Raw genomic sequence first — 26402 nt, 5'->3', positions numbered from 1 at the left:
TGGTCTCTCTCACTACTTTTACCTTTAGGGTCCACCAGGTGATCCAGGTCCCCCAGGCCCCCCTGGTCCCCCAGGCCATCTCACTGCTGCACTTGGGGACATCATGGGACATTATGACGATATGATGCACGATCCACTGCCGGAATTCACAGAAGACGAAGCTGCCCCAGATGACAACAATAAAACAGACCCGGGAGTCCATGCCACACTGAAGTCGCTGAGTAGTCAGATTGAAACCATGCGTAGCCCTGATGGATCTAAGAAGCATCCAGCCCGCACCTGTGATGACCTGAGGCTGTGTCATCCATCCAAGAAGAGTGGTACGTGTTTGTTTGTCTATGTATGTATGGATGTATGGATGTCGGCTGTCAGAGTCACTGTTGATGAAGGCAAATATAATAATAATATAATAACAATTTATTATTTATACCCCGCCCATCTGGCTGGGTTTCCCCAGTGATATTTCAATCCATAACTGTGCCTTGTTATATAATAATAATAATAATAATAATAATAATAATAATAATAATAATAATTATTTATCTGGCTGGGTTTCTCCAGCCACTCTGGGCAGCTTCCAACAGAATATTAAAATACAATAACCTATTAAACATTAAAAGCTTCCCTAAACAGGGCTGCCTTCAGATGTCTTCTAAAAGTCTGGTAGTTGTTTTTCTCTTTGGCATCTGGTGGGAGGGCGTTCCACAGGGTGGGTGCCACTACTGAGAAGGCCCTCTGCCTAGTTCCCTGCAACCTCACTTCTTTCAGTAAGGGAACTGCCAGAAGGCCCTCGCTGCTGGACCTCAGTGTCCGGGCAGAACGATGGAGGTGGAGACGCTCCTTCAGGTATACAGGACCAAGGCCATTTAGGGCTTTAAAGGTCAGCACCAACACTTTGAATTGTGCTCGGAAACGTACTGGGAGACAGTGTAGGTCAAGTGTTATATGGTCTCGGCAGCCACTCCCAGTCACCAGTCTAGCTGCCGCATGTATCAACTGAGGTAAAATTAAAACTTCTGCAGTCTGCCACAGCACTGAATGGTCTTAGGTCTTAGAAGCACCACCATAGCAATGTCTATCTGCTATGTAGCAACTGATCCTCTTTCTCTTTACCCTACATGTTCAGTACATCTGTGTCAGAGTGTAGAAGAAACTGGGTTTTAATTAGCCTTTCATATGGGAGCCATGACATAAGAAAATGTGGTGATCCGCAGGGAGGAAGCAAGCCAGAATTGTGGTCCATAAGACAAGAATGTCTAAGAATTGCTAGAGCAGATGAGAACAGCAAAAATTGCAGTTCGCTTCATATCTCTTCATCTAAAAACAAAAAACCCTCAACAATATCTGCTGGAGTGATTTAACACAGTTTCCAAGAAAAACGATTTCCCCTTGAACTTATCAACACAAATTAAGAAAAACTGGTTAACCGTGATGGAGTTATCAAATATTTCAGCCAAATCTCTTGCAACCTCCTAGAGCAGAGCTTTTCAAACTTTTCATGTTGGTGACATACTTTTTAGACATGCATCATTTCACAACACAGTAATTCCGTTTTACTGGCAAACTGGAGGTAAACTAACCCCTTTCCAGTGACACACCTACACACTGCAGCCGACACAGTAACATGTCACAACACACAGTTTGGAAAGCTCTGTCCTAGAGTCTTCAGAGTGGAATAAGTTTATAAGAATGAATAAATATAATAAAATGACCTGGCTCATGACTTTCCTTCCACTACCAGATGGGAGGGGAGAGGTGACTCTCTCTCTCTTTTTTTTAATAAAAGATTTTTATTAAAGTTTCACAAATTATATAATAACAAACAAGACATTAATACAAAGAAACAAAAAAACAAAAACAAGTATAATTTCAATCCTTTATTTTCTTATAACTTACTTCCCCGACTTCCTCATACCTCCCCTTTCTGTATTCCAATTTCCAATTATTAATTCAGCAAATCCTCTCCCTTATTATCCATTTAAATTTTTAGACTTTCTTTTCTTTTTACTTAATCATTACAGCTAGAAACCACATAATTTCTAAACCCACGTCATTCTAACATTCAATAATTTTACAATGTTTCCTAAGATAGTCCTTAAATTTCTTCCAGTCTTCTTCCACTGTCTCTCTTCCCTGGTCTCGGATTCTGCCGGTCATCTCTGCCAGTCCCATATAGTCTATCACCTTCATCTGCCATGGGGAGAGGTGACTCTCACCAATTCTTCTTCCCCACTGTAAGCCTTCGAACCCTATGAAAACCTGTTTCCTTGGACTGTGGCAGCCTCTGGAACAGTGGAAGGAGCTGCAAAATTCAAGAGTCTTCCATGGGTGGAAAGAACTTTTGAGTTTGTGGGAGACTAAATTGAGATCCAAGCCCATAAATATTAAACTTTATGCAGCCGTGTTCAAATATCACCTGAAAAGGTCTGGAGGTTCTCATCCTGAAGCAAAGTTCTTAACCTGAAGCACTATTTCTGGGTTAGCAGAGTCTGTAACCTGAAGTGTATGTAACCTGAAGCGTATATAACTCGAGGTACCACTGTACACCTTTAGGTGCCAGGCAAAAACATTCCTTTTTAACCAGGCCTTTGGTTGACCTGATCAACATCCCATACCCTTTGAAAATGTGGTTCTTTTTTTGGGTGGGGGCTATTATTGGGTTATTGCTTTTATTTTTATTTTATATACAGTGGTGCTTTGGGTTACAGACGCTTCAGGTTACAGACGCTTCAGGTTACAGACTCCGCTAACCCAGAAACAGTACCTCAGATTAAGAACTTTACCTCAGGATGAGAACAGAAATCGCGCAGCAGCAGCGGGAGGCCCCATTAGCTAAAGTGGTACCTCAGGTTAAGAACAGTTTCAGGTTAAGAACGGACCTCCAGAACAAATTAAGTTCTTAACCTGAGGTACCACTGTACTGTGATCTTTTTATGTGAACTGCCCTGAGACCTCCAGGTATAGGGCAGTATATAAATTCAATTAATAATAAAAATAAAAATAAAACGGCAACATGGTATATAACACCAATTTAACCTGTCCCGAGATTGAAGTGCTGGCAACGTGAATGTAGTGTTTGAGGATTAGTTCAATTGTTCTCAGGTTTTTGTATATGGAGCTTTTTCCCTTCCTTCCGCTGACTGTTGAATTCTCTTTCCACCCCTTCTCTAAAGATGCCCCATATTAATTTGTTACATTACCACTGCATGACTCATTTTTGAATGGATGATATTGAACCAGAAGAATTGTAGTATGGTCCTATGCATACTTACTTGGAAACAAGTCCTACTTTGTTCAGTGGTGTTTACTTCCAGACGTCTACGCGTTTGCTTGTTGCCTTACAAAACTGGTTTACTCCATTGTATACTTTTACTGGAAGAAACCTGTGTGCGATAATTATGACCTAGTCACTGGAACTTACCTGGACCAGTAATTGCTGGTTTGTCTTGCTTTAAACTTTCCTGTTTGATCTTTGCAGGAGAATATTGGATTGATCCTAATCAGGGTTGTGTGGAAGATGCTATCAAAGTATTCTGCAATTTGGAAACAGGAGAATCGTGTATACCTGCCAATCCAGCTAGCATCCCACGTAAAACGTGGTGGACTAGTAGATCATCTGAACTAAAGCCCGTATGGTATGGACTTGATATGAATAGAGGTTCACAGGTAATTAAAGTTACTTTTTTTTGGGGGGGGTATTCACCTCATCGTTGTCTCTTGGAGGTTTTTAGAAATGTAATCCATAATGAAAGTAGTATTATAAATCTAGGTGAGTTGAAAAATATAAGCACATTTAGTTATTAATATGTCTGGTTTTTAATATATCATTTATTTTATGTATTAGATTGATTATTGGCAATTTGGCAGCCAAAGCTCTCAGTTTTGCTTGCGAATTAGAATGACAAAAGCAATTTTGTAATGTACAGGAGTAACAAATTGCAGCAAAGCAGAATCAAATGCCAGCATAAAAACACACCTCACCTTAGAGGCCACCATGGATAAATGTCTTCTCCTGGGCCACCACACCTTCCCAAACTTCTGAGAGCAGTGGAACTACTAAGATGTCCTCCTCTGCCAATTTCAGCACCCAAGAAGGAGGGGAGGAAGGAGACAGTCTTTCAGATATTAAATTAAAATTCCTTATACTGTGTAGCAAGCTGTTTCAGTTATACTTCAACTGAATTGCATGGATTTAGGGAAGAAGAGGAGATATTATCTAGAGTTGTGTAAATGAGTTTTCACTTCTTCATACCTCTGCAGTTTGTCTACGGAGATAGTGAGTCACCCAACACTGCTGTCACTCAAATGACTTTCCTTCGTTTGCTGTCCAAAGAAGCTTCTCAGAATATCACCTACCTTTGCAAGAACAGCATAGGGTACATGGATGACCAAGCCAAGAACCTGAAGAAAGCTGTGGTCCTGAAGGCAGCTAATGACCTTGAGATTAAAGCTGAAGGAAACAGCCGCTTTAGATACACTGTCCTTCAAGACAGCTGCAGCGTAAGTTGGCGGGTTTCTTTGTTTTGCATTTTCAGCACTGGGCATTCATAATGAGACATGAAGCAAAACAGGATTTTACTACAAGCTTCTCTCAGCAAGAGAATATCCCCACAGCATTGGGTTTTGAAATCAGAATTTACAATGCAGGGGGGGGGGAATGATACCACAACCAGTTGCACTGTGTAATTTCCAGTCACAGTGAAGGCCCTGTGCAATTAATTGGTCATCACAGCCAGATGGCAGTTGAGTGGAAGGGAAAGCTCAACATACCTTGCACAGTCACAATGATGCTACACACACCAAAGGCCCATAGCAGCTTCTATATACGGTATGAACTGGCAATTTTATCTGCCTGCCAAGAGCCAGCTAAATATAGGAACACAGGGAGCAGCTTTATACAAAGTCAGTCCTTTCCTTCATCTAGCTCAGTACAGTTATACCTCGGAAGTCAAATGGGATCAGTTCCGGAAGTCCGGTTGACTTCCAAAACATTCAGAAACCAAAGTGTGGCTTCTGATTGGCTGCTGGAAGTTCCTGCAGCCAATCGGAAGCCGTGGAAGCCCCGTCAGACGATCAGCTTCCAAAAATAGTTTGCAAACCGGAGCAGTCACTTCCGGGTTTGTGGCGTTTGGAAGCCAAAACGTCCGAGAACTAAGCTGTTCGAAACCAAGATATGACTGTATCGTTTACACTGACCGGCAATTTCAGAAAATAGTCTCCCTCTCCCCCAGGGATTTAATCCCCCAGGGATTAAACCTTTTTTGGGGAAAGTGCTCTGTCACTGAGCTATAATCAGGGCTGTTTTCCAGCTGGAACTCACTGGAACTCAGTTCCGGCACCCCTTAGGTGGGTGCTGTTGCAATTCTAAGAGAACAAGGGAGGCGCTCATGGTGAATTGTGTGGCGAGTCCCCCTCCCCCCTTGGAAAATAAAGACACAGGACACGGTATATTAAGGTTAATGGGCTTAAAAGGCCACAACTTTATTGATTGCACGAATTGAGCGGTATTGGCTTAGGCATTGGTCCTATCAACTAACCGGCTTCAGCCTAATTGCATGAAGGCTGGTAAGGGTTAACCACCAGTGGGGGGGGGGTCCTGCTGATGTACATCAACTAGGAGCTCCCCTAGGGTCACCGCTCAGGGGGGGGGTGCCTTAGGCCCACACCTCCATAGGCTTTGGACAGGGCAACGCCCCCCAGAATCCTTTACCGGACTACCCTTTGCTTTGGGGGAAGGTGATGGCGCTTCCTTCCCCCCTCATTTGCATAACAATACCCCTACCAATGCCTACGACCAACCGAAGTCCATAGAAATTTCAAAGAGCTAAACCTAAGGGTGGGCGGGGTGGGAAACCGGAGCAGCTGGAGCGGAGAAGAGAGGAAAATCATCGGGCGCACCGGCCCGAAGTAGCCCAGGCCACGCCTCCCTGGCCAGCCGATTGGCTGATCGGGCAGATGACGCGCCCGAGGATTCCCTCATTCTTGCGGGGGCTGTGAGTCAGCCCCCACGTGCGTGGGGAGGGCGGGGGCCCGCAACCCCACCCCCTCTCCAGTTCGGAAGTGGCTTTCTGGCACCTCTTTTTCTACAGTCCTTATTTTGTTGCCAGTGTGTTGTAGCGGCTCTTCTGCACAAACCAGGCTGTCCTTTAACATAGCATATCATCGCCCAGGCTTTTGTGTACGCTAAATAGCAGGCACTCCTTTTGGGACACGTCTTCTCAGTTATAAGCTCGGGACGTGTGTACAGTGGTGCCCCGCAAGACGAATGCCTCGCAAGATGGAAAACTCGCTAGACGAAAGAATTTTCCGTTTTGGAGGTGCTTCGCAAAACGAATTTCCTATGGGCTTGCTTCGCAAGACGACAATGTCTTGCAAGTTCCTGCTGGTTTTTTCCCCCTTACCCCCCCTTTTTCTAAGCCGCTAAGCCGCTTATCAGCTGATCTGATCAGCAGATAAGCCGCTAAAAGCCGCTAATAGCGCTAATCCGCTAATCCGTCAATGGGCTTGCTTCGCAAGACGAAAAAACCGCTAGACAAAGAGAATCACAGAACGGATTTTTTTCGTCTTGCGAGGCACCACTGTATCAGATTGCAGCCCACCTCGGTTGTCGGAGGCCGGATTTAGCTACTGTGAACTACAGATAAGTAGTGATTGTAATAACTAAGGAGGGCTATGGGGGTGCGTCTATGTGAAACACACTGGAGCTGGTGATAAGAAGAGCTTTGCTGGATCAGGCCAAAGGCTCATCTAGTCCAGTATCCTGTTCCCACAGTGGCCAAGCAGATGCCTGCAGTGAAACCCTCAAGGAGAATCTAAGCACAAAAACAATCTCCCCTCCTAAGGTTCCCAACAACTGGTATTCAGAAGCTTTGCTGCCTTCAGCTGTGGAGGCAGATCATGATCAAGATGGCTAGCAGCCATTGATAGCCATATTGTCCGGGAATGTGTCCCATTCTTTTTTAAAGCCAGACAAGTTAATGGCTGTCACTGTCTCCTGTGAAAGCAAGGTCCATAGTTTAACTATGCGCTGTGCAAAGAAGTGCTTTCTTTTCCCCCTTCCTTTCCTGAATCTTCACTGCACCCAGCATAGGTAAAGGTAAAGGGACCCCTGACCATTAGGTCCAGTCGTGACCGACTCTGGGGTTGCGGTGCTCATCTCGCTTTATTGGCCGAAGGAGCCAGTGTACAGCTTCTGGGTCATGTGGCCAGCATGACTAAGCCGCTTCTGGCGAACCAGAGCAGCGCACGGAAACACCGTTTACCTTCCCGCCGGAGTGGTACCTACTTATCTACTTGCACTTTGACGTGCTTTCGAACTGCTAGGTTGGCAGGAGCAGGGACCGAGGAACGGGAGCTCACCCCGTTGCGGGGATTCGAACCGCCAACCTTCCGATCGGCAAGTCCTAGGCTCTGTGGTTTAACCCACAGCGCCACCCGCATCCCTTGCACCCAGCATAACACATGTTTATTGGCTAAGTAGGCTTAGTTTTCTTCTTGGTTTGCAGAGGATCTGACCAATAGCCTCAAGTCATTTCCCTCCTCTCTTGTTTTCCTTCTCTTGCAGAAACGCAATGGGAACGTGGGCAGCACCGTCTTCGAATACAAAACACAGAATGTGGCACGCTTACCTATAGTCGACATTGCTCCAGTGGACATTGGAAGTGCAGACCAAGAGTTTGGAATAGAGATTGGGCCAGTTTGTTTTGTGTAGTAAAAAAAGGAAAGAAAGAAAAAAACAATAAATAAATAAAAGGGGGGGGGGAACATACATATTCACAAGCATTGGGAAACAACAGCAACAAAACACAAGAATTTAGACTGAGTGAAGTTAATCCTGAGACTCTTGAAATAATGGCTGATATTGGAATCAGCATTGTATATAACAGTTCTTTCTAATTCCCTGGCCTGCTTTAGGTTATTTATTTTACTGACTTACACACCTTCAGTCTTAATTGTCCCAAGTCAACTTTTTTAATGAAGTAATAGGACTTTAGAAGGACAAATGACCACCCTTTGATGCAAAAATAGCTAACATGTTTCTTAATTAAAAACAAAAGAAAAACATCACCGTCATTATTATTTATACATGGGGTTTCTGCTCAGTTTAAAATGGGTGCAATTCACATGAAGCAAGTACTCTAAACAGATGGGTATATGTAAGACGGTCAATTGTCCACCAAGTTAAAACTCACTACTGCACCAGTGAGGCGTTGTAGATTATGACACTGATATTTTTTTTAAAGACGCCAGTACACCAATAACTGGTTAGTTACTTCAAATTAATATGTGAAATTGACCCCTGTCCTGAACCACCTATTGGCCTTTACTGATCCCTTAGATTAGCCAAGTCACAGTGCTGTGGTCAAGGAAGAAAAGTCAAATTATCCCTTCTATGTAACTCTTAAAGGTACAGAGGCCCCCTCAGGCTCCAGACACAGAGACCCCTAAGGCCACTGGGCCCACCATCTCCAAAGCTCCCTTACCTTTCCATTTCTTTCTTGCTAATAGTACAAAACCACTCCTGTCCTCTTTGCCCTGTGTGAGGTTTCCTCATGTTCCACTTTATCCTTGGACTTCCGTCATTCAACTTCATGACTTTACCACAACTCATTTCCTCAACTCCCTGGTTTTCAGTCCATCTTGTTTGCTGTTTAGCTCCCCCACCACCACCACTATCAATTCTGCACCTGGGTTTGGTAACTCAAGGAAATTCACTATCTCCTGGGGCCCACTTAGCTTTCCAGTTTGGGGTCCCTTTGCTTTAGCATATAGCTCCTCCTGTCCCCCCAGCTCATGTGAGAGATTCCCCCAGCCAATCTGAGATTTCACTTTCGTCACGAAACTTGGAATGTTCAGAATATTCTTTGGGCAATTTCACACTGTAGAATGTTCTTGAACATCAAGGTAGCTCAATGAAACATTGCCAAGAGATTTTACTAACAGTGTTGCCACCAATTCCTCCAGTGAATCGCACCGTGAATTGTAAAGGTGTGGTATACTCTCTGCAAACAGAACATCATTGCTTCAGCTTTGCTCCCAATTTCAGTAGTCAACCATAGTAGGTATTCAATACACATTTAGAAGTGTTTTGGGACAAGGTTAATGTCTATTTAACTGATATTAACTTTCCAGTAGTGTTCATGCGCATCTTGCCAGGGCTAATTTCCTTGTCTCTTTAGTTTATGCCCTTCTGAAACAGCATAGAAAATAGGCAAAAGGTGTGAGAGTCTGCAGTTTCCAAATGTTTAAATGCAAATCTGATGCATCCAATTGGCAAAGGTCATTGGAAGCTTGCCAACCGTTCATCAGATGCTTTCTTACCACAATGATATTACAAAGGCTCGCTTCTTTTGCATTTTTGTCTCACTTCCATGATGTAAGTAGGGGGAATTAATGTCAGAGTCTATCCTTAGTGCAACAAAGGACTTAAGTTTCCATGAGCTCGTGGGCAACGTTCTTAAGCTAAGCCATTTCAAACTTTTGGAAAAATTTGAATCTGTGAAACAGCCTTCTCTCTGCTTTTGTTTGACCCCTGATCAGATACGATTCAAAAGAAGAGTTATGCATGCAGTAGAGATCAGCACTGGATGCAGCTGAAACTCTGCTTCCTGATTTCGAGGCAGCGGCTCCTACTGCGAAAGAAACAAGCTGCTGTAAAGCTACGCAGTGACTTGTCAACTGCTGCAGCAAAATCGGGAACACAAAGCTGTGTACCACCATTTGCAAGTGTGTATAGACATCCCTTTCAGTCCTGGCCACCATTTGTGAACCATCAAGCACTCTGATGAAAGCTATCCTCTGGGATCATAGGGAATAATGCATATCGTGTGTTTATGTACTCTGACACAGTGAAGAGAGCTGAAGTAGATGGTGTACACATTCCTTATGGCTCGAATTCTACAAAATTAAGAACAACACGTGCTACCTAATGTAGTTAGCTAAATGCATAATTCCAATTACTGTTAATAAGTTGACGGTTTGGTAATGTTTTACCCCCAAAGTCTCCAATTCAAAATCAGTGGTTGGGATTGGGGCAGTGATTGGTGGTTGGTTGCCTGTCTAATGAGCAATCCCCAATGGGAAATTACCTCTTCTAAGTTATAGTCAGTGGATAGAGTTTTGTTGCATTGTGGTCAATATCAAAACTCCCGAATGACTTCATGACATCGGGATTTCCCTACTGCCTCTAGTGTATTGCCCAGTTATGTGTGTTGTCATGTATTCCCGTATATTAACCCCAAAACCAAGTATTAATATAAATTACTGTTGCTGAGATACACTTTCGCTTAACAACTGGTCATGCATCACCGGAAACTCTGACTTAACTGCCTTGATCAATCAGGGCAAGCAAATGGTCCATCATTTCTTAGCATGAGCTACCTCATCTCTAGAAACTGGGATGCATTTAATAATCTAGTGTTTGTTCTAGATACAACAAGGTGCTATGCTTCTGTTATAATTCCAAGAATGGATATAGGCAGGGAAATATAAGGCAGGGCAATATAATATAATAAAGTAAAATGGTTTTGTTTTTTTAATTAAAAAAGGGAATGGTGCTAAAATGGTGTCTGTAAAATCCTGAGAAAATAAAAGACTGTTGCCATCAACTTATTTTTTTGGTAGAATTTAGTATTAGTTTTCTGGTGTCCGGGAGAAAATGTTATTCTGTGCATTTTTCTCCCTTATGGTTATACCATATACAGAATGCTGTGTACATCAGCATATCTTTTTTACACAGAGCATGTGGATACAGAGGTCCGTTCCTTTCTTGAAGAATTATGCTCTCTCGTTTCTTGTTTTGTTTCTTTTGAAAATAAACACACACAAAAAGAAAGAAAAGCCATACGCATAGCTTTATTCATGTATCTTTGCAAAGCATTTAATTAAATACAAGTTTCTTGTTGAGTAGTGGCTTCCTTTGTCTATAAGAGTCCTTCTCACAATATCTATTTCTGGTGGAAGAAAACAGGATTGTATTGTATTTGTGTATGTGTGTGTAATAAGTGTGTGTGATAAGTGAGCGTGCACTATGCTGCCTGTGATTTTTTTTTTTTAATGTAGCACCCAAAGTATTTTATAAATTAAATTATAAAGGGGATTTTTTTTTTAGTTATATATGTTTATGACAGTGCTTAAAAACTAAAGGCAAGCAATCTGAATGATTGCCATTGAATGCAAATCTGGAAACTCAGGATTTGACAACTCTGGCTTTGGAACTCTGGAAATTCAATTTTTAAAAATTGTTGCTGAATAAAATATTGTGATAAAATCAGTGTGTCAGTTTAAATTACATGGAATATATCAGGAAAGACACATGAACATCTCCTGAAGTTTGAGAAGGGGGAATTTTTTTAATTAGGTTCACATTTAAAGGCAACCCTTCCCAGTGCCATTTTTCTAGAAAAAGAGGTGCTGGAACTCGCCATGAACACTTCTCAATGGCAATGGCAGCCACCTGAGAGGTGCCGGAACTGAGTTCTTGTGAATTCTCCCTAAAGCCCTGACCCTTCCTAACTTGCATGTCACAAAACAATATGCGAACCGAAATACAGCAAGCCTTTGGAATTCATATTTCTCCAAATTTTGTAATTTGGAGTTCATATTTCTCCAAATTTTGTAATGCAGTTCTTTGGCCAGGTAATGCATACAAAAATGCATGTACTGGGGTAAATTGTGCATAGAGATGCATGTATTGGTGCAAATAACATTCCAAATTGTATTATATTAAGTGGGAAATTGCTTTGCAAAAATGTGTATATTAGGCCAAATTGCATACAAAAATAGGTTTATTAGGGGAAATTTGCACTAAAATGTTGATGAATCTTTTCAAGGATTTTTAAAACTATCTCAATATTTCTCTAACGGATGTAGAAATGAAGAGAACTGAAATTGAAGGCTGTAAAAATGAGAACCCCAAACTGTCAGGTTTTTCCACCCCTACCCTCTATAGGAGGAAATCCACAACAGAGTGCAAGAGTCAAAGCAAACTGCACTTCTTGAATCAGTGGTTGTAGCATTTCACCTTTAATTGTGCTTATACAGTGGTACCTCAGGTTAAGTACTTAATTTGTTCTGGAGGTCCGTTCTTAACCTGAACCTGTTCTTAACCTGAAGCACCACTTTAGCTAATGGGGCCTCCTGCTGCCGCCGCGCCACCGGAGCACGATTTCTGTTCTCATCCTGAAGCAAAGTTCTTAACCTGAAGCACTATTTCTGGGTTAGCGGAGTCTGTAACCTGAAGCGTATGTAACCTGAGGTACCACTGTAGGCTGCAGTCCTAACCTGTGGCTGGCAATTTCAGGGCATGATGGAGGGGGGACACCAGACCCCTTGTACCGATAAGAGCCAGAGTGAAAGATAGGTGTGTACGGGGGGGGGGGGACTGTACAGCGCACCATCTTGCAGACTGATGTGGTGAAGAGACCAGGATCAAGTCTACTGTGAGAGCAACAGGGCCTGCACAAGATCCCGTTAATCATACGCTGATTCAGTGCCCCACCTGTGTTTCAGGGGGCTCACTGGCTACCATTGGTGGGGACATCTCTGGCAGTAGTGTATGCCCACCATTTGGGTGAGTACAGTGGTGCAAAGACCATTTGAATGGCAATGCCCATTAACTTTGAGGCGGACCCTCAAATATTTCATGGGGAGAGGATGAAGGGACCTCAGCTCCTAGGAGTTGGCTTCTCTGCTGCTGGCAGCTTGGTAAACCTTTGTTGAGGGCAGTGGCGTAGCGGGGGTGCAGGGGGGGGCGGCTGCACCGGGCGCAACATCTGGGGGTTAGGGTTAGGGGGTGCAAATCCACTGGTTAGGGGGCGCAAATCCACGGGTTAGGGGGTGCAAATTACTTGCCTTGCCCCGGGTGCTGACAACCCACGCTACGCCACTGGTTGAGGGATACTTCCGATTCATTCAAACATCTTCCAGCATGGTGGATAATAGCTTAGGATTGTCCTGCCCATTACATGCTATAATCTGAAATATCCGAAGGTTCACACTGGGCATTCTAGCCAAAAAACAGTGTAAAGAAGATACAGGCTATACGGTTTAAGAGGCTGTTTTTGAGACTCCTAGCATTAGACCTAACATGATCTGGAGTCTGTGCTTTCAGTTCTGTAACCACCAGGGAGAAGTCTTCAAGACTTGCTGTAGTATTTACCCAACATTGCTTTGTCAAATGTTAGGTTCAATTCCTATTCATGATTCAGTAGCCACAGGCTTCTGAAAATGCAAGGATCGATGAAATGACAAATGGACAGGGAGCCCAGACATATACAAAGCAATCCTAAGAGAGGTCTAAGGTAAGGTAAAGGACCCCTGGATGGTTAAGTCCAATCAAAGGTGACTATGGGGTTGGGGCGCTCATCTCACTTTCAGGCTGAGGGAGCCAGTGTCTGTCCACAGACAGTTTTCCGAGTCAAGTGGCCAGCATGACTAAGCCGCTTCTGGCGCAACAGACACCGTGACGGAAACCAGAACACATGGAAACTCCATTTACCTTCCTGCCACATCGGTATCTATTTATTGGCTTGCATTGGTGGGCTTTTGAACTGAAGGTTGGCAGGAGCTGGGACTGAGCAATGGGAGCTCACCCCGTCATGGGGATTCAAACTGCCGACCTTCTGATATGCAAGCCCAAGAGGCTCAGTGGTTTAGACCACAGCACCACCCGTGTCCCTTTGTGGTCTAAGAGGAGCAAAGTGGTGAATCAACTGTCACATCCAAGGCCCACAGCATTATCTTTCTCATAGTGTTTTGCTATACTGGTTCCAGACTGGCATAGATAAGGCCTGATCAGGAAAGCACCAAAAGAGGCACATGACATCCCCACAGTTTTAAAATACTGATTTAGGCTGTAACAGTAATGATACCTCAATCTGACTGTGCTTTCTAAACCTTGGTACCCAGTGTAACAAGACTGATGTGGTGGCAGAGAGAGTACTTTTTTCTGTTTTGCAGAATCCAATGCCTTGATTAAAATGGTTGTGCTTCAGTAATGGATCCCTTTGATGTGTGGTGTGGGGTACGTTCGAATGATGGAGGCCCAATTATAAAAAAAGCTGCCCCTTCTGAAGTCTAGTGCAGCTGTGCTGAATGTGCCTAGTGAAGGGAAAGAGAAAATCTTTCTAGACAGAGGATGAGCATAATGCAAGTTCCATGTTTTGGCTTCCTCTTGTATTGCAAGTAACCTGCCTCTCCCTGTTCTGGAAATCAGGATTGCAAAGAACAGGCAAGCCACTATAGTACAGTGGTACCTCGGGTTAAGTATTTAATTCGTTCTGGTGGTCTGTTCTGAACCTCAAACTGTTCGTAACCTGAAGCACCACTTTAGCTAATGGGGCCTCCTGCTACTGCCATGCCACCGGAGCACGATTTCTGTTCTCATCCTGAAGCAAAGTTCTTAACCTGAAGCACTATTTCTGGGTTAGCGGAGTCTGTAACCTGAAGCATATGTAACCTGAGGTACCACTGTAAACTCTGCATGGAGATGAAAAGTCGCTTGGCCAGTGTTTGTGGTTTCACGCTGAGCCCACTCTCGAGTGAAAGATCATGCCTCGAGCATCCAAAGATGTCTTTCCACAGGTGAAGAACCTAGAAAGGAGTATGTATGCAAGGCAAGACATGCCTGTGTGAAAGGAGAATTTTGCAGCATTTCAGCAGAGGCGCCACCTTGGACCAAAGATGGAGAGGCCAATGGTGGATGCCTGAGACGTCTCACACACACAACCTGTGTCATGTGCATGTGGTCAGGAGGAGGCAAGTCATAGGGAGGAGGTCTTGCCCAGCACTTTGCAGCTTCAGTGGCCTTGGCTCCTCCTCTCTTGCGCCCAGGAGGAGCCTGACTGTGATGCTGTGTCATGCTCAGCTTGGCGGTTCGGTCTCCTCCACCTCCTAAAGCTGGCGCTCCTGGGTCTCAGGTGCAATCCATGGCATATGCTCCATTTTGAATCCCTTGAAAGCTACTGCCAGTCAGTTTAGATGAAACTGAGCTAGACGGACCAATGGAATGACTTGTTTTGAGGCAGCTTCCTATGAGAAATATCGCATGATCACAGTGCCTATTGGCCCCATTGTTCTGGGCCTACTAGCACAGGCCTACACCCTTTCACGAGAGAGTGCCTAACTTGAAGAAACATTGTAAGAAGATTTATATGGATTTCTAGCCTTTCTACCAACTTTCTCTTTGGGGATTGGAGCCCTCATTTATGTCAGAGATCGTGCTGAGGAGGAATGCACTGAGGAGGAATGGTAGGAGCCTCCCCCTCCCCCTGGTTCTGACCAGGATCCTGAATCTTCCCAGGAGCAGGAGAACAGTATAGATTTGGAATAGCGGTTTGCAGAGGGACATAGTTCAGAAGGCAGAAGCTGGGAAATACTGGATGGGGAACAGCTAGGAGAAGATGTGCTGGGAGAGAGAGAGTTAACAGATTCACTGTCTCTGTAAAACATTCATCCGCTCAGCCCAAGGTCAAGAAGAGCTGATAAGGTGGCAGCACCAAAAGCACAGTGGTTATGAGATCAGGTTACAAAACGTGGTAGTGACGTGGGTGACTAGGGAGGAAGTGGGTGGAACCCTTAATTGGGAGCTCCGCAATTTCTAGGACAAGAATCCTTTGTTCTCTTGCTGTGCTCATTAAAGATTTCTAACTGGTAAGAAGACTCCTTTCCTTTGTTCTGCTTTGTTGTTGTTGTTTAGTCGTTTAGTTGTGTCCGCCTCTTCGTGACCCCATAGACCAGAGCACGCCAGGCACTCCTGTCTTCCACTGCCTCCTGCAGTTTGGTCAAACTCATGCTGGTAGCTTCGAGAACACTGTCCAACCATCTCGTCCTCAGTCATCCCCTTCTCCTTGTGCCCTCCATCTTTCCCAACATCAGGGTCTTTTCCAGGGAGTCTTCTCTTCTCATGAGGTGGCCAAAGTATTGGAGCCTCAGCTTCACGATCTGTCCTTCCAGTGGGCACTCAGGGCTGATTTCCTTAAGAATGGATAGGTTTGATCTTCTTGCAGTCCATGGGACTCTCAAGAGTCCCCTCCAGCACCATAATTCAAAAGCATCCATTCTTCGGCAATCAGCCTTCTTTATGGTCCAGCTCTCACTTCCATACATCACTACTGGGAAAACCATAGCTTTAACTATATGGACCTTTGTTGGCAAGGTGATGTCTCTGCTTTTTAAGATGCTGTCTAGGTTTTCTCCCAAGAAGCAGGCGTCTTTTAATTTTGTGACTTCTGTTCTACTGCCAGAGGGGGGGAGGAAGCTGATTCCCCGAAGCCTGACAATTTATGTCTTTTGCTATGGACCCTCTGAAACTCTTCCTAATAACCAGGAGTTCTCTCTCTAGTTACAACTCACCTAGCAAACATGGCCAGTAGTCAGGGATGATGGAAGCTATAGTCCAGCAGCACCTAAAAGGCCAAAGGTTAACTGCCTCTGCTTTAGGGTGTGAACATGCCAGGGGCAGCACGTTCCTTTGCACTGCTTGAGGTGAAACGAGGAGTGCTGCCCTACCCTGCCACTGCCACATGTCCCGCCACGACTATAGCTGCTCCTGCTACCACTACCCGCTTTGCTGCCACCGAGCCCCCTGCTGCATCTACCGCTCCACTGGTGGAGGAGCACCACTGCCATTGGCGCCAATTTCAGGTGAACTCTCACCCAGCATGGACACGTACCTGCCCAAATTCAATGCCGATGGCGGCGCCTCTTCTCCATCACTGGTGGGGGTGATAGGGCAGTGGGGAGCCGATGAGAGTGCTACCTGGGAGGCTTCTGCTGCCCAAGGCAGAGACCTGACCCTGCCTAATGCTGGAGCATGTGTGAATATGTCAGTGTAGATTCTTGGGAGAAAGGGGAGTTGGCTGTGGAAACAATATAAACGGATGCCTTCCCAAGTGCCCATGTGTAGCAGCATCCGTCCAAGCACCGCAGAAGAATATTGATAAAAGAATTGTTTTCATTCTCTCAAGAAACTCCTCTTCATTGCAAAAGGTATGTTGCATTGATAGGCTACGTTAAAACAGTTTCATAAAGTGTTGATGGATTTGTGGGATTATGAGAAATCTTTGCCGGAGTTGAAGTTGAGTACTGTGTGGAAGAATTTGCAACCAGAAAGAGGAGGAGACACAAGAAGACTGGAAGAAATTTAAAGAATATGTAGCTAAATATTGTAATATGAGATAATTAGAATGTACTTGGAGTAACAATCAGGGTTAGGATTAGAATAAGAATATGTAGTAGTGGGACGCGGGTGGCGCTGTGGGTAAAAGCCTCAGCGCCTAGGGCTTGCCGATCGAAAGGTCGGCGGTTCGAATCCCCGCGGCGGGGTGCGCTCCCGCTGATCGGTCCCAGCGCCTGCCAACCTAGCAGTTCGAAAGCACCCCCGGGTGCAAGTAGATAAATAGGTACCGCTTACCAGCGGGAAGGTAAACGGCGTTCCGTGTGCTGCGCTGGCTCGCCAGATGCAGCTTTGTCACGCTGGCCACGTGACCCGGAAGTGTCTCCGGACAGCGCTGGCCCCCGGTCTATAGATGTGAGATGGGCGCACAAACCCCAGAGTTTGTCAAGACTGGCCCGCTCGGGCAGGGGTACCTTTACCTTTACCTTTATGTAGTAGTAAGTACTAAGGATTAGAATACTAATGAAGGAGAAGAGGTTAGTCTCTTGTAGGGTTAAGAAGAAGAGAAGAGTTTGGGTTTGATATCCCGCTTTATCACTACCCGAAGGCATCTCAAAGCAGCTAGCATTCTCCTTTCCCTTCCTCCCCCACAACAAACACTCTGTGAGGTGAGTGGGGCTGAGAGACTTCAGAGAAGTATGACTAGCCCAAGGTTAGTGGCTGCATGTGGAGGAGCGGAGACGCGAACCCAGTTCCCCAGATTACGAGTCTATTGCTCCTAGCCACAACACCACACTGGCTCTCCAGAATCTTCTAATATTATTAGAAGATATAATATGAATTTGAAGAACTGTTACATAAGTGATATAATGAAATTCAGTTAGAAGGGATTAGAGGAAGTCAGTTAACAGTGTTATAAAAATTAGGTATCTGAAGAAGCAATTGTTTTTTGTGTTTAGTTTTTTGTATTGAAATGTGTTTTTTATTTGTTGTGTGTTTTGTAATGTTATTTTTGTTATAAATGTGGGAAATTAATAAAAAAAATTGGAAAAAAGAGAGAACTGAGTGGTATCTCAGGCCAGGCCTGTTGGCACCTGGTCACATAGTCAGGCACTTGCCTTGTTGACGGACCAGTAGCACTTGCTTGCTCCTACTCCAGCTTCTCTGTTCATGGTGTGTCACGTGAGTGAAATGAATAAAAACCCAGCAATAAAAGATAATGGGAGAGGGTTCACCTCAGCAAAATATCTGTCAAAATTACAAATACTTAAATACAGACGGTTGTTTACCCTCGCTAGATTCGAGGGTAAATCATACGCGGAACGAGTCTGCCCCTGTGGCTTGAAGGAGGTAGAAACTGTCTCTCATACCTTGTTACGCTGTGGTTTCTACGGGGATATACACTCTGCATTTATCATCCCTGCTATGCAAAAATCTCTAAATGGGTCCAAACTCCAATGTCTAAAATCCCTGGTAGAGGACAGGGATCCAGATTTCACGCTAAGGGTGGTCAAATTCTGTGCGACTGCTGTAAATCCTAGGGAACAAGCTGTGCTACCATAATGACTAAGGCCTTAAGTGACAATTTCAGGTTATATTTTAGTATTAAGATTTAACTTATATATTTTTAACTGCTGCTATATCTGTATTGCCCCTGTTATACCCAATTGCAAATTCAAATGTATCCCTATTGTGTTTTATGACTTCCCTGATATTGTATGTGAGCTGGAACTGGTCTGTGACCAAAATTAATAAATTCTGTTCTGTTCACGGTGCTGACGCCACTTCTGGTTCCTTGGTTGGTGGAGGCAACCTCACCTCCTCTGTCTCCACACCCAGCACACCACTCACTCCACCAGCAGCAGAAGGACAAATGAGAGAATCTGTAGCTGCCTGTTGTCCATGGCATGGAGGTGGGGTCATGATGATACAGCATGGACCACACAAAACTGATGCCTGCCCTGTCTCAGGAAGTGGTGGTGTTATGAATGCATGTCCTCCAACATTTCTCAGATGAAAATAGGGACATTTATCACTTCCTCCAACTGACCCTACTAGACCCCCCATTTTGTCTCCCCCCCTGCAGAGCATTTCCTAGCAGAAGAAGGGCGAGTGGTGCTACCACTACACCAGCGGGACACAGCACACATGCTTTCAACCATCCCAAGGAAACCCCTTAATATGTATTGTATTGTATTGTATTGTATTGTATTGTATTGTATTGTATTGTATTGTATTGTATTATTTTTCTTTGGTAGATTTATAAAAAGGAAAACACAGCAGTAAATAACTGCAGGATTAGACGTGGATGCACAAAGCATTTTTTTAAAAAATAGAAATTAAGACATGGAACAACAGCCACATGGATGTTATTGGCCCAGAGTTGGAAAGATGTCAAAGTCCCTAGCAGAGAAGAGTGGCAAACCATGACTATGCCAAGATGGCAAAGCTGACAGGAAACCTCATAAACGAAGAGGATACAAACTTCATAAAAGAATGGGAAAAATTTGTAAGTTATTTAGGAGACCACTGTAAGCAGATGGAAACAAGAGCAGGATTTTGACTCACTTGTAGTGTAAAAAGCGTTATGGACAATATGGTTTGATATAATAAAAAACTGGAGTACGGACTAATATGCAGTTGTAGATGTTCAAAATAAGACTCCATGGATGGGATGGGGGGAAGTCTTGGGATCCAGTATGACTTTATTGATGTGTGTTTATTTGTACTCTTTATTAGTAAAACGAATAAAATGTATTGAAAAAAGAAATTGAAAAGAAATTAAGACTCCTTGTGCTCTGATTCTCCTTTCTTCCTCCCAAGGCTGGCCCTGCCCTCTGCCTGCCTCTTGGAGCTGGCATGTCATATGAGGCTTGGCCTTGGTGGTTGTTGCCTCCCCTCCTCCTTGCTCACTCTCCAGCAGCCACTATGAGCTGCCCAAGGAAGGAGGCCATCAGTGGAGGCCATGGAAAGGCCATGGGAAGCTCCCTTGCAGTCGCAGCCTGTGCTGGCTATCACTGATGGAAGTTGGAGCTCAAGACATTTGGAGTGTATCAGGTTGGGAAAGGCTGATCTAGGTAGTGTAGCACCTGCCTCAACACAAAATATATTCCTTTGAAAGGAAATTGTGCCAACTGGCAGCTGAATGTTTTTAAGCCTGCAAGAATGATGTTCTTTTTCAAGAACAACGATAACGCTTCCCTTCAACTCCCTCCCCTTTGGCCGTTATCTGCTCCCATCCTTAGCCAAATGATATCTAAATACCAGGGCTGTCTTAAGCATATGCGGCGTCAGGGTGCAAAGATCCGCTCAACGCCCCTTCCAGTTGCCTAGTCCCAGGCATGCAGGTGGGCGGAGGCAGCCGGCCGCCTCAGTGTCTTGCTGGCTCGGTCGTCCCTGAACTCATGGCACAGAGCCTCCCGCAGCAGCAGAGCCTGCTGTGGAGCTCTGACCAATGGGCGGGCTCTTCCCTGGACTCAACTCTCGGGCCCTGGACTCTCGGCCTGGCGCCCCTGAGAGCCTGGTGCCCGGGTGCCCTGCACCCATAGCGCCTATGGGTAAGACGGCCCTGCTAAATACATGAAGCTGCATTTGCTCCCTTTCTGCCCCCGCTATTCTCCCTCTGCTCCATCCCGCTCCTCAGTTGAAATGTAGATTGTAAAATTCCTTCTTGGCTAATTTGCCGTGCTCCTCTGTAAAATGCCATTGACCTGCCTGGATGGCACTGAAGAAATAAATGATCACTATGCTAAATTCATTGTTGATGAAACCTACGGAAAGAGATTTATCTAGCAAAACACATAAACGGCAACGCTAGAGTTTTATTACAATATTTTATTATGTGTCTCTGTAAGGAAAAGACCAACAACCATATAAAAGCTTACAAAGATGGTTAACCTCCAACACTATAAATGTGTTAATGTGACAAAAGAAGCTCACGATTTTGCATCTTTATTGACTTTTACAGAGGGAAGGAAGAAAAGCCCTCAGCAATGGCCTACCGACGATACGACTTTTGATGAGAGACATTTACAATTGTTGTCAAGCCTTGATGTTTTAACGCAAGCCAATAAACCTGGCTTGCAGATTTAGGAGTGGAAAAAAATCACACAACTAGCACCATCACATTAATCTTTTTACACTTCCCTAATTTTAGTGGTCTTGACCAGCAATGACAGGAAAGTATAGGAGCACCCGGTAAAAAAAATAAAAAAAAATCACACAATGCAGTCCAGCAATAAAATTATATTAGTCTGTTGACACTAGGGGCATTCACTTCTTCAGATGGACTGTACTCTGTTCATCAATAATCAGTACAGAAACAAAACCACCTGACCAGATGTATTCATTGGTTCCAACATCTTTTGAGTTGGTTCTCTTGGTGTGAATCATCAAACTCATCCCAGTTTCTGTCCATGTTGAGGTAGTTGAAACGGGGAATTCTCTCTAGCTTTATGAACTGCATCTTATATTGGAGGGCAAACTTGGATGCTGGAATCCGTCAGTGCTTGATTGGTGGGCAAGCATTCAATTATAATTACAGTTTTGCTGTACTGAGTGTTGAGGTTGTAATGTAGCACCATGGAGATACTGTTGGAAGGTTTTTTCTCCCCAATTTTGGTGAAAGAAACAGCAGAAGGGATTTTGTTGCATGTCGTGTAAAGAGCAAAATAAGAAAATGGTATTTTTTTATCTCAATTTATCTCTTTCCTCCCTCTCTCCAGAATTTTTTTGCAAATAAATAACTGGGATACAGTTGATTTGACTCTTAATAGCTGACAAGGTTAAGACAAGAAGAGCAAAGATGGGAGTGTGAATTTGTTTGTTGGGGTTCGGAATGAGCATGATTCTCGGGTTTATAAGAAGCAAACCGGGCCAATGTCCACACCAAATTCTTGATTGGGAGCGCCGATGTCGAAGGGTGCAATATCTATCACCGGCAACCGCATTGTCTTGCGTGTTCTGTACTCAAAGACGGTTCGACCCCATTCATCAGTGTGTTTCTGTGAAATGCAAAGCAGAAAGTGCTTTTAAAAAGGTTTGATTAGCGACACTTTGGATTAATATCTATCAGGCTCTTCCATGGTGAAGGAGGAAGTATGAACGACCCATCGTGATTCTCCTCCCCAGACTTCTGAGTCATATGTGAGGGATAAAATGCTTATTATTATTATTATTAGCAGTAGTATTAATCAGCAGCAAGTAGAATTCAGAGCATACTGCCTTTGATAAAGGAAGTAGCACACAACCATCCTGACTTGCAGCCATTGATAGCCTTGCTATTCCCATTGATAGCCTTATTCATCAGTCCAATCTGAGCTGGGAGTAGCTCACTGGTCACTGGTCATCCAGTGAAGAGGATGAGATGTCTGTACGTAACTATATGTGTGGAAGCTCGAATCAAAGTTTCCACCACCCTGCTAGCAAGCATTGCCCCAAAGTTTTACTTTCCTGTTCCACTTTTCACTCTTGTGTCAGCTAGGGAAAATGCTAAAGTTCTTCTGCACTATAAAATCCAATCGAAAGATATAACTACAAATTTAAGGCTCTTTAAAATGCACAAGATTAGGAGTGAGAATAGGAGGTTTGCAAAACTGAAATTTCATAATGGAACAATGAACCGAATCTCAATTTTGTTTTGCAATGTTTACTTACAGTACAGCCATCTTCCAGGACAGTGTATGTGAACTTGCTGTTTCCTTCTGCCTTGATTTCGCTGTCGGTAGAACTCATCATCTTCAGGGCTCTCTTCACATTCCCGCTGGCCTCGTCCATGTAAGCTATGCTGTTTTTGCAGTGATAGGTGATATTCTGAGACGCTCGGCTAGAAAGAATTCTGAGGAAGGCCAGCTGAACATCTGCAACTTCTTCTGGAAGATCTGGGTCTCCGTAGCTGAACTGTGGGGCAAACACAAAAGGCTTGTTTGTTGTAGACGGTTGTAGACGGCATAGGCAGTCCGTGCACCAAAACCAAAGCCATGCTGGGCTCTTGCCGTGAAGTTGGAAGAGCTTTCCCCAGTTTTTAAAGACCACCTCCCCATCACCACCATTGGAAACAATGGAGAGGAAATAAAAGTGAAGAAAAGATACCAGCTCCAGAGCTGGCAAAGGTTGTTTCCTGATAATTATTTTTTTTTTTTTTGGGGGGGGGGTGTCTTTCCAATCAATGCCTTCCCCCAGTACATCCCCCTTTTATTTTATTTTTTAAAAAAATATTTTATTCAGTTTTCAGATACAAAGATTATAAACATAGACCGAAGCCAGAAACAAAGAAACAAGAAAAAGAAAAGAGAAATAAAAAAGAAAAACCAACCGTCCAACACATTTTTCAAATAACCAACTGGACTTCCTCACATCTCCCCTACCCTGCATTCTTTATAATAAAATTATCAGCAAATTATTACCTTGTTTCGTACCTTATTTTGTACTTTTCAAATACTATACCTCAAATTTTTCATACTTTCCATCAATTACTTATATCCTAAATTAAACATAGTATTATCTTAAAATTTAACCTTTTCTTACTTAAAATATAATTTCCTAGTTCCCAACTTTAGTTGCTGAAGCTATGGTTTCAGAATCGTGAAAATTTTTAACATTCATATAACTTATATTGTTTTTGTAAATAGTCCTTAAATTTTTTCCAGTCCTCCCCCTTTTAAATTCAAGCGTATAAATTTGGAAATATATATAGATATCCATGCATGTAACATTACATTTTAAAATATTTTAAAAAATCAGCATTAGCAATGCAAGAAACATCTGATAAAAATGGCAAGAGCCATGAAAGTTGCTATGGTAGTTGGGAGAGAAGACAATTATGTTTTTCATTCAATTAGAAATGGATCCAGAGTTGCTTCTTTCTTGAGAAGCAATTTAATTACACTCTCAAGTCAAGGTTTGTTTGACCAAATATTAATAATATTAATAATATTAATGATAACAACAACAACAATTTATACCCTGTCCATCTGGCTGGGTTTCCCCAGCTACTCTGGGTGGCTCCCAACGGAATATTAAAAACACGATAAAGCATCAAACATTAAAAACTTCCCTAAACAGGGTTGCCTTCAGATGCCTTCTAAAAGTCAGATAGTTGTTTATCTCCTTGATATCTGATGGGAGGGTGTTCCACAGGGCAGAAGGCCCTCGGAGCTGGACATCAGTGTCCGGGCTGAACGATAGGGCTGGAGACGCATCGTTCTTCTTACCTGGAAGCCTCCATTCATAGACTCTCCAAACCAAATATGTTTCTTTTCGGGTCCCGGGCTTGTCCACCAGTTCTTCTTTGGAACACTCATAGGATTAGCACTGATGCACGTCTCCCCAGTTTCCATATTGCAGTATACTTTAATGGCGTCCAATTTGCAACCTTGGTTGGGATCAATCCAGTACTCCCCTAAAGTGACAAAGCAAAAGGGCATTCTTTAACCTGGGATTAGATTCTTCCTTACGCTGGATGCCAAAGGCTTCTGCTGCCTTGTGGGGTTACTTTGGGAAGAATACAAAACTAAATGATAATATTACTCTACACTTGTATGTTCTTAACGTTTGCTGAGTCATATTAAGCACTGTTAATCTTTACACTTCCTTCAAAGTCTAATTTAACTGAATAACAGCTACACATTCCCCCGACACATTTCTTCATTATCAGGCACATCAAGCACTTTGGTAATAATAATAATAATAATAATAATAATAATAATAATAATAATAATAATACCCCGCCAATCTGACTGGCTTGCCCCAGCCACTCTGGGCAGCTTCCAGCATATACAGAAACAGAATAAAACGTCAAACATTAAAGTTATAGGTTATAGTTATATAGTATAGTTATAGGATCCCAAGCCCTATTATTTCCACAATTTGCCTGCAATCCAGCCCTGAAACTATTCCAGACTTGGAGCTAATGTAGTTCATTGCCTCCTGTTGTGGCTAAGTGCAGGAATCAGCCACTAGTCGATCCCTCCTTCTCCCCTCTTCATGGAAATATATAGTATGATTACACTGAGCATTACATTGTGCAGCATCATTTGCTGTCATTGATTAAGAAATGCATAGTGTACCAACGGAGCACCACATTTTCTATTACTAGTCTTTACCAGAAAGAGAGGGAAAAGAGATCTATGGGGCAGTTCTGTGTCCCTCGCGATGCCCGGTTCTTTTCTTGAGACTGCATATTTCTCACTGACTTCTCTAAGACCTGGGATCAGAACAGAAATGAACATACCACTCTTAAGTTCAGGATGGCAGAACTTCAGATCTCTGCAATTCCGAGCTGGGTTCTTCCGTGAGCCATCGGGGCTAACGATGTTTTCGATTTGGTTGTTGATTGACTTCAGCGAAGTTAAAATATCGCTCATGGCTATTTTGTCCTCATCTGGCTGGTCTCTGTAATAGGATGGTCCTTTTTCAAGGTTCTCTGGGCCACCACCTCCACAGCATGGACCAGGAGCTCCAGGTTGACCAGGAGGCCCTGGAGGACCACCATGACCCGCAGGACCCTAGAAAATAAAACAAGCCCCGCCCATAACTCAAAAATGCACATGTACATTAGTTCATTTGTACACTCAAAGAAAAGGACCAGTCAGTGTTACTGGCACTTTTAGCCTTATGCTGCAAGCCACTAGGCTCAAAATCTCCACATAGGGTTGGACTAAATAGTTATCCTTTGGTCAAGCTTATCTTTGATCTGGTCTTGTATGTGGCTATTTCAGTGGCGCGTGGTGATTTTTTAAAAATAGTTGAACAGTTAGGGCCAGCTTGTGAAGGCGATTGAGGGGCAGGGATGAGTGTCATATCTCCCTCCCTAAACCAGGCAGAAGCTTCCCAGGCTTTGGAAAGAAGGCACTAGGCTTTAATGCTTTAATACTCTTATTTACTGGGAACATTTAGGGGACTAGCTTAGTTCCCCTATTCCACTAACCACATGACACTGGACTATTTAGATAGGAAAGGTTTCAGACTAGTCCTCTCCCCAGTGATATTTCAGTCCATAACTGTGCCTTGTTATATAATAATAATAATAATAATAATAATAATAATAATAATAATAATAATAATAATAATTTATTATTTATACCCCGCCCATCTGGCTGGGTTTCTCCAGCCACTCTAGGCAGCTTCCAACAGAATATTAAAATACAATAACCTATTAAAAGCTTCCCTAAACAGGGCTGCCTTCAGATGTCTTCTAAAAGTCTGGTAGTTGTTTTTCTCTTTGACATCTGGTGAGAGGGCGTTCCACAGGGCGGGTGCCACTACCGAGAAGGCCCTCTGCCTGGTT

At 43.6% G+C, this 26402-nt stretch overlaps 2 protein-coding genes across 3 annotated transcripts in view; one reads left to right on the top strand and one right to left on the bottom strand.

Moving 5' to 3' along the window:
* The window catches only part of COL5A2 (collagen type V alpha 2 chain), a 206292-nt gene extending 195387 nt beyond the window's left edge, over positions 1-10905 (top strand). The window contains exons 51-54 of the mRNA XM_082223037.1: positions 29-320; positions 3479-3666; positions 4261-4500; positions 7565-10905. Coding sequence (XP_082079163.1) covers positions 29-320; positions 3479-3666; positions 4261-4500; positions 7565-7711 — 867 coding nt within the window. The 3' untranslated portion in view covers positions 7712-10905. The remainder of the gene's footprint in view (positions 1-28; positions 321-3478; positions 3667-4260; positions 4501-7564) is intronic.
* Positions 10906-20935: 10030 nt separating this feature from the next.
* Positions 20936-26402, bottom strand: part of COL3A1 (collagen type III alpha 1 chain) — a 107891-nt gene continuing 102424 nt past the window's right edge. For both annotated transcript variants that reach the window (XM_082223477.1, XM_082223478.1), the window contains 4 exons: positions 25347-25620; positions 24328-24515; positions 22772-23014; positions 20936-22119 (listed from right to left, as the gene is read on the bottom strand). In XM_082223477.1, the coding sequence (XP_082079603.1) occupies positions 21973-22119; positions 22772-23014; positions 24328-24515; positions 25347-25620 (852 nt within the window). In that variant the 3' untranslated portion in view covers positions 20936-21972. The remainder of the gene's footprint in view (positions 22120-22771; positions 23015-24327; positions 24516-25346; positions 25621-26402) is intronic.

Source organism: Podarcis vaucheri (assembly GCF_965113315.1).
Source record: "Podarcis vaucheri genome assembly, chromosome: 1".
In the NCBI taxonomy this organism is placed as follows: domain Eukaryota; kingdom Metazoa; phylum Chordata; class Lepidosauria; order Squamata; family Lacertidae; genus Podarcis; species Podarcis vaucheri.
Note: the sequence above shows the minus strand (reverse complement) of the source record. Positions and strands in the feature narration are given on the sequence as shown.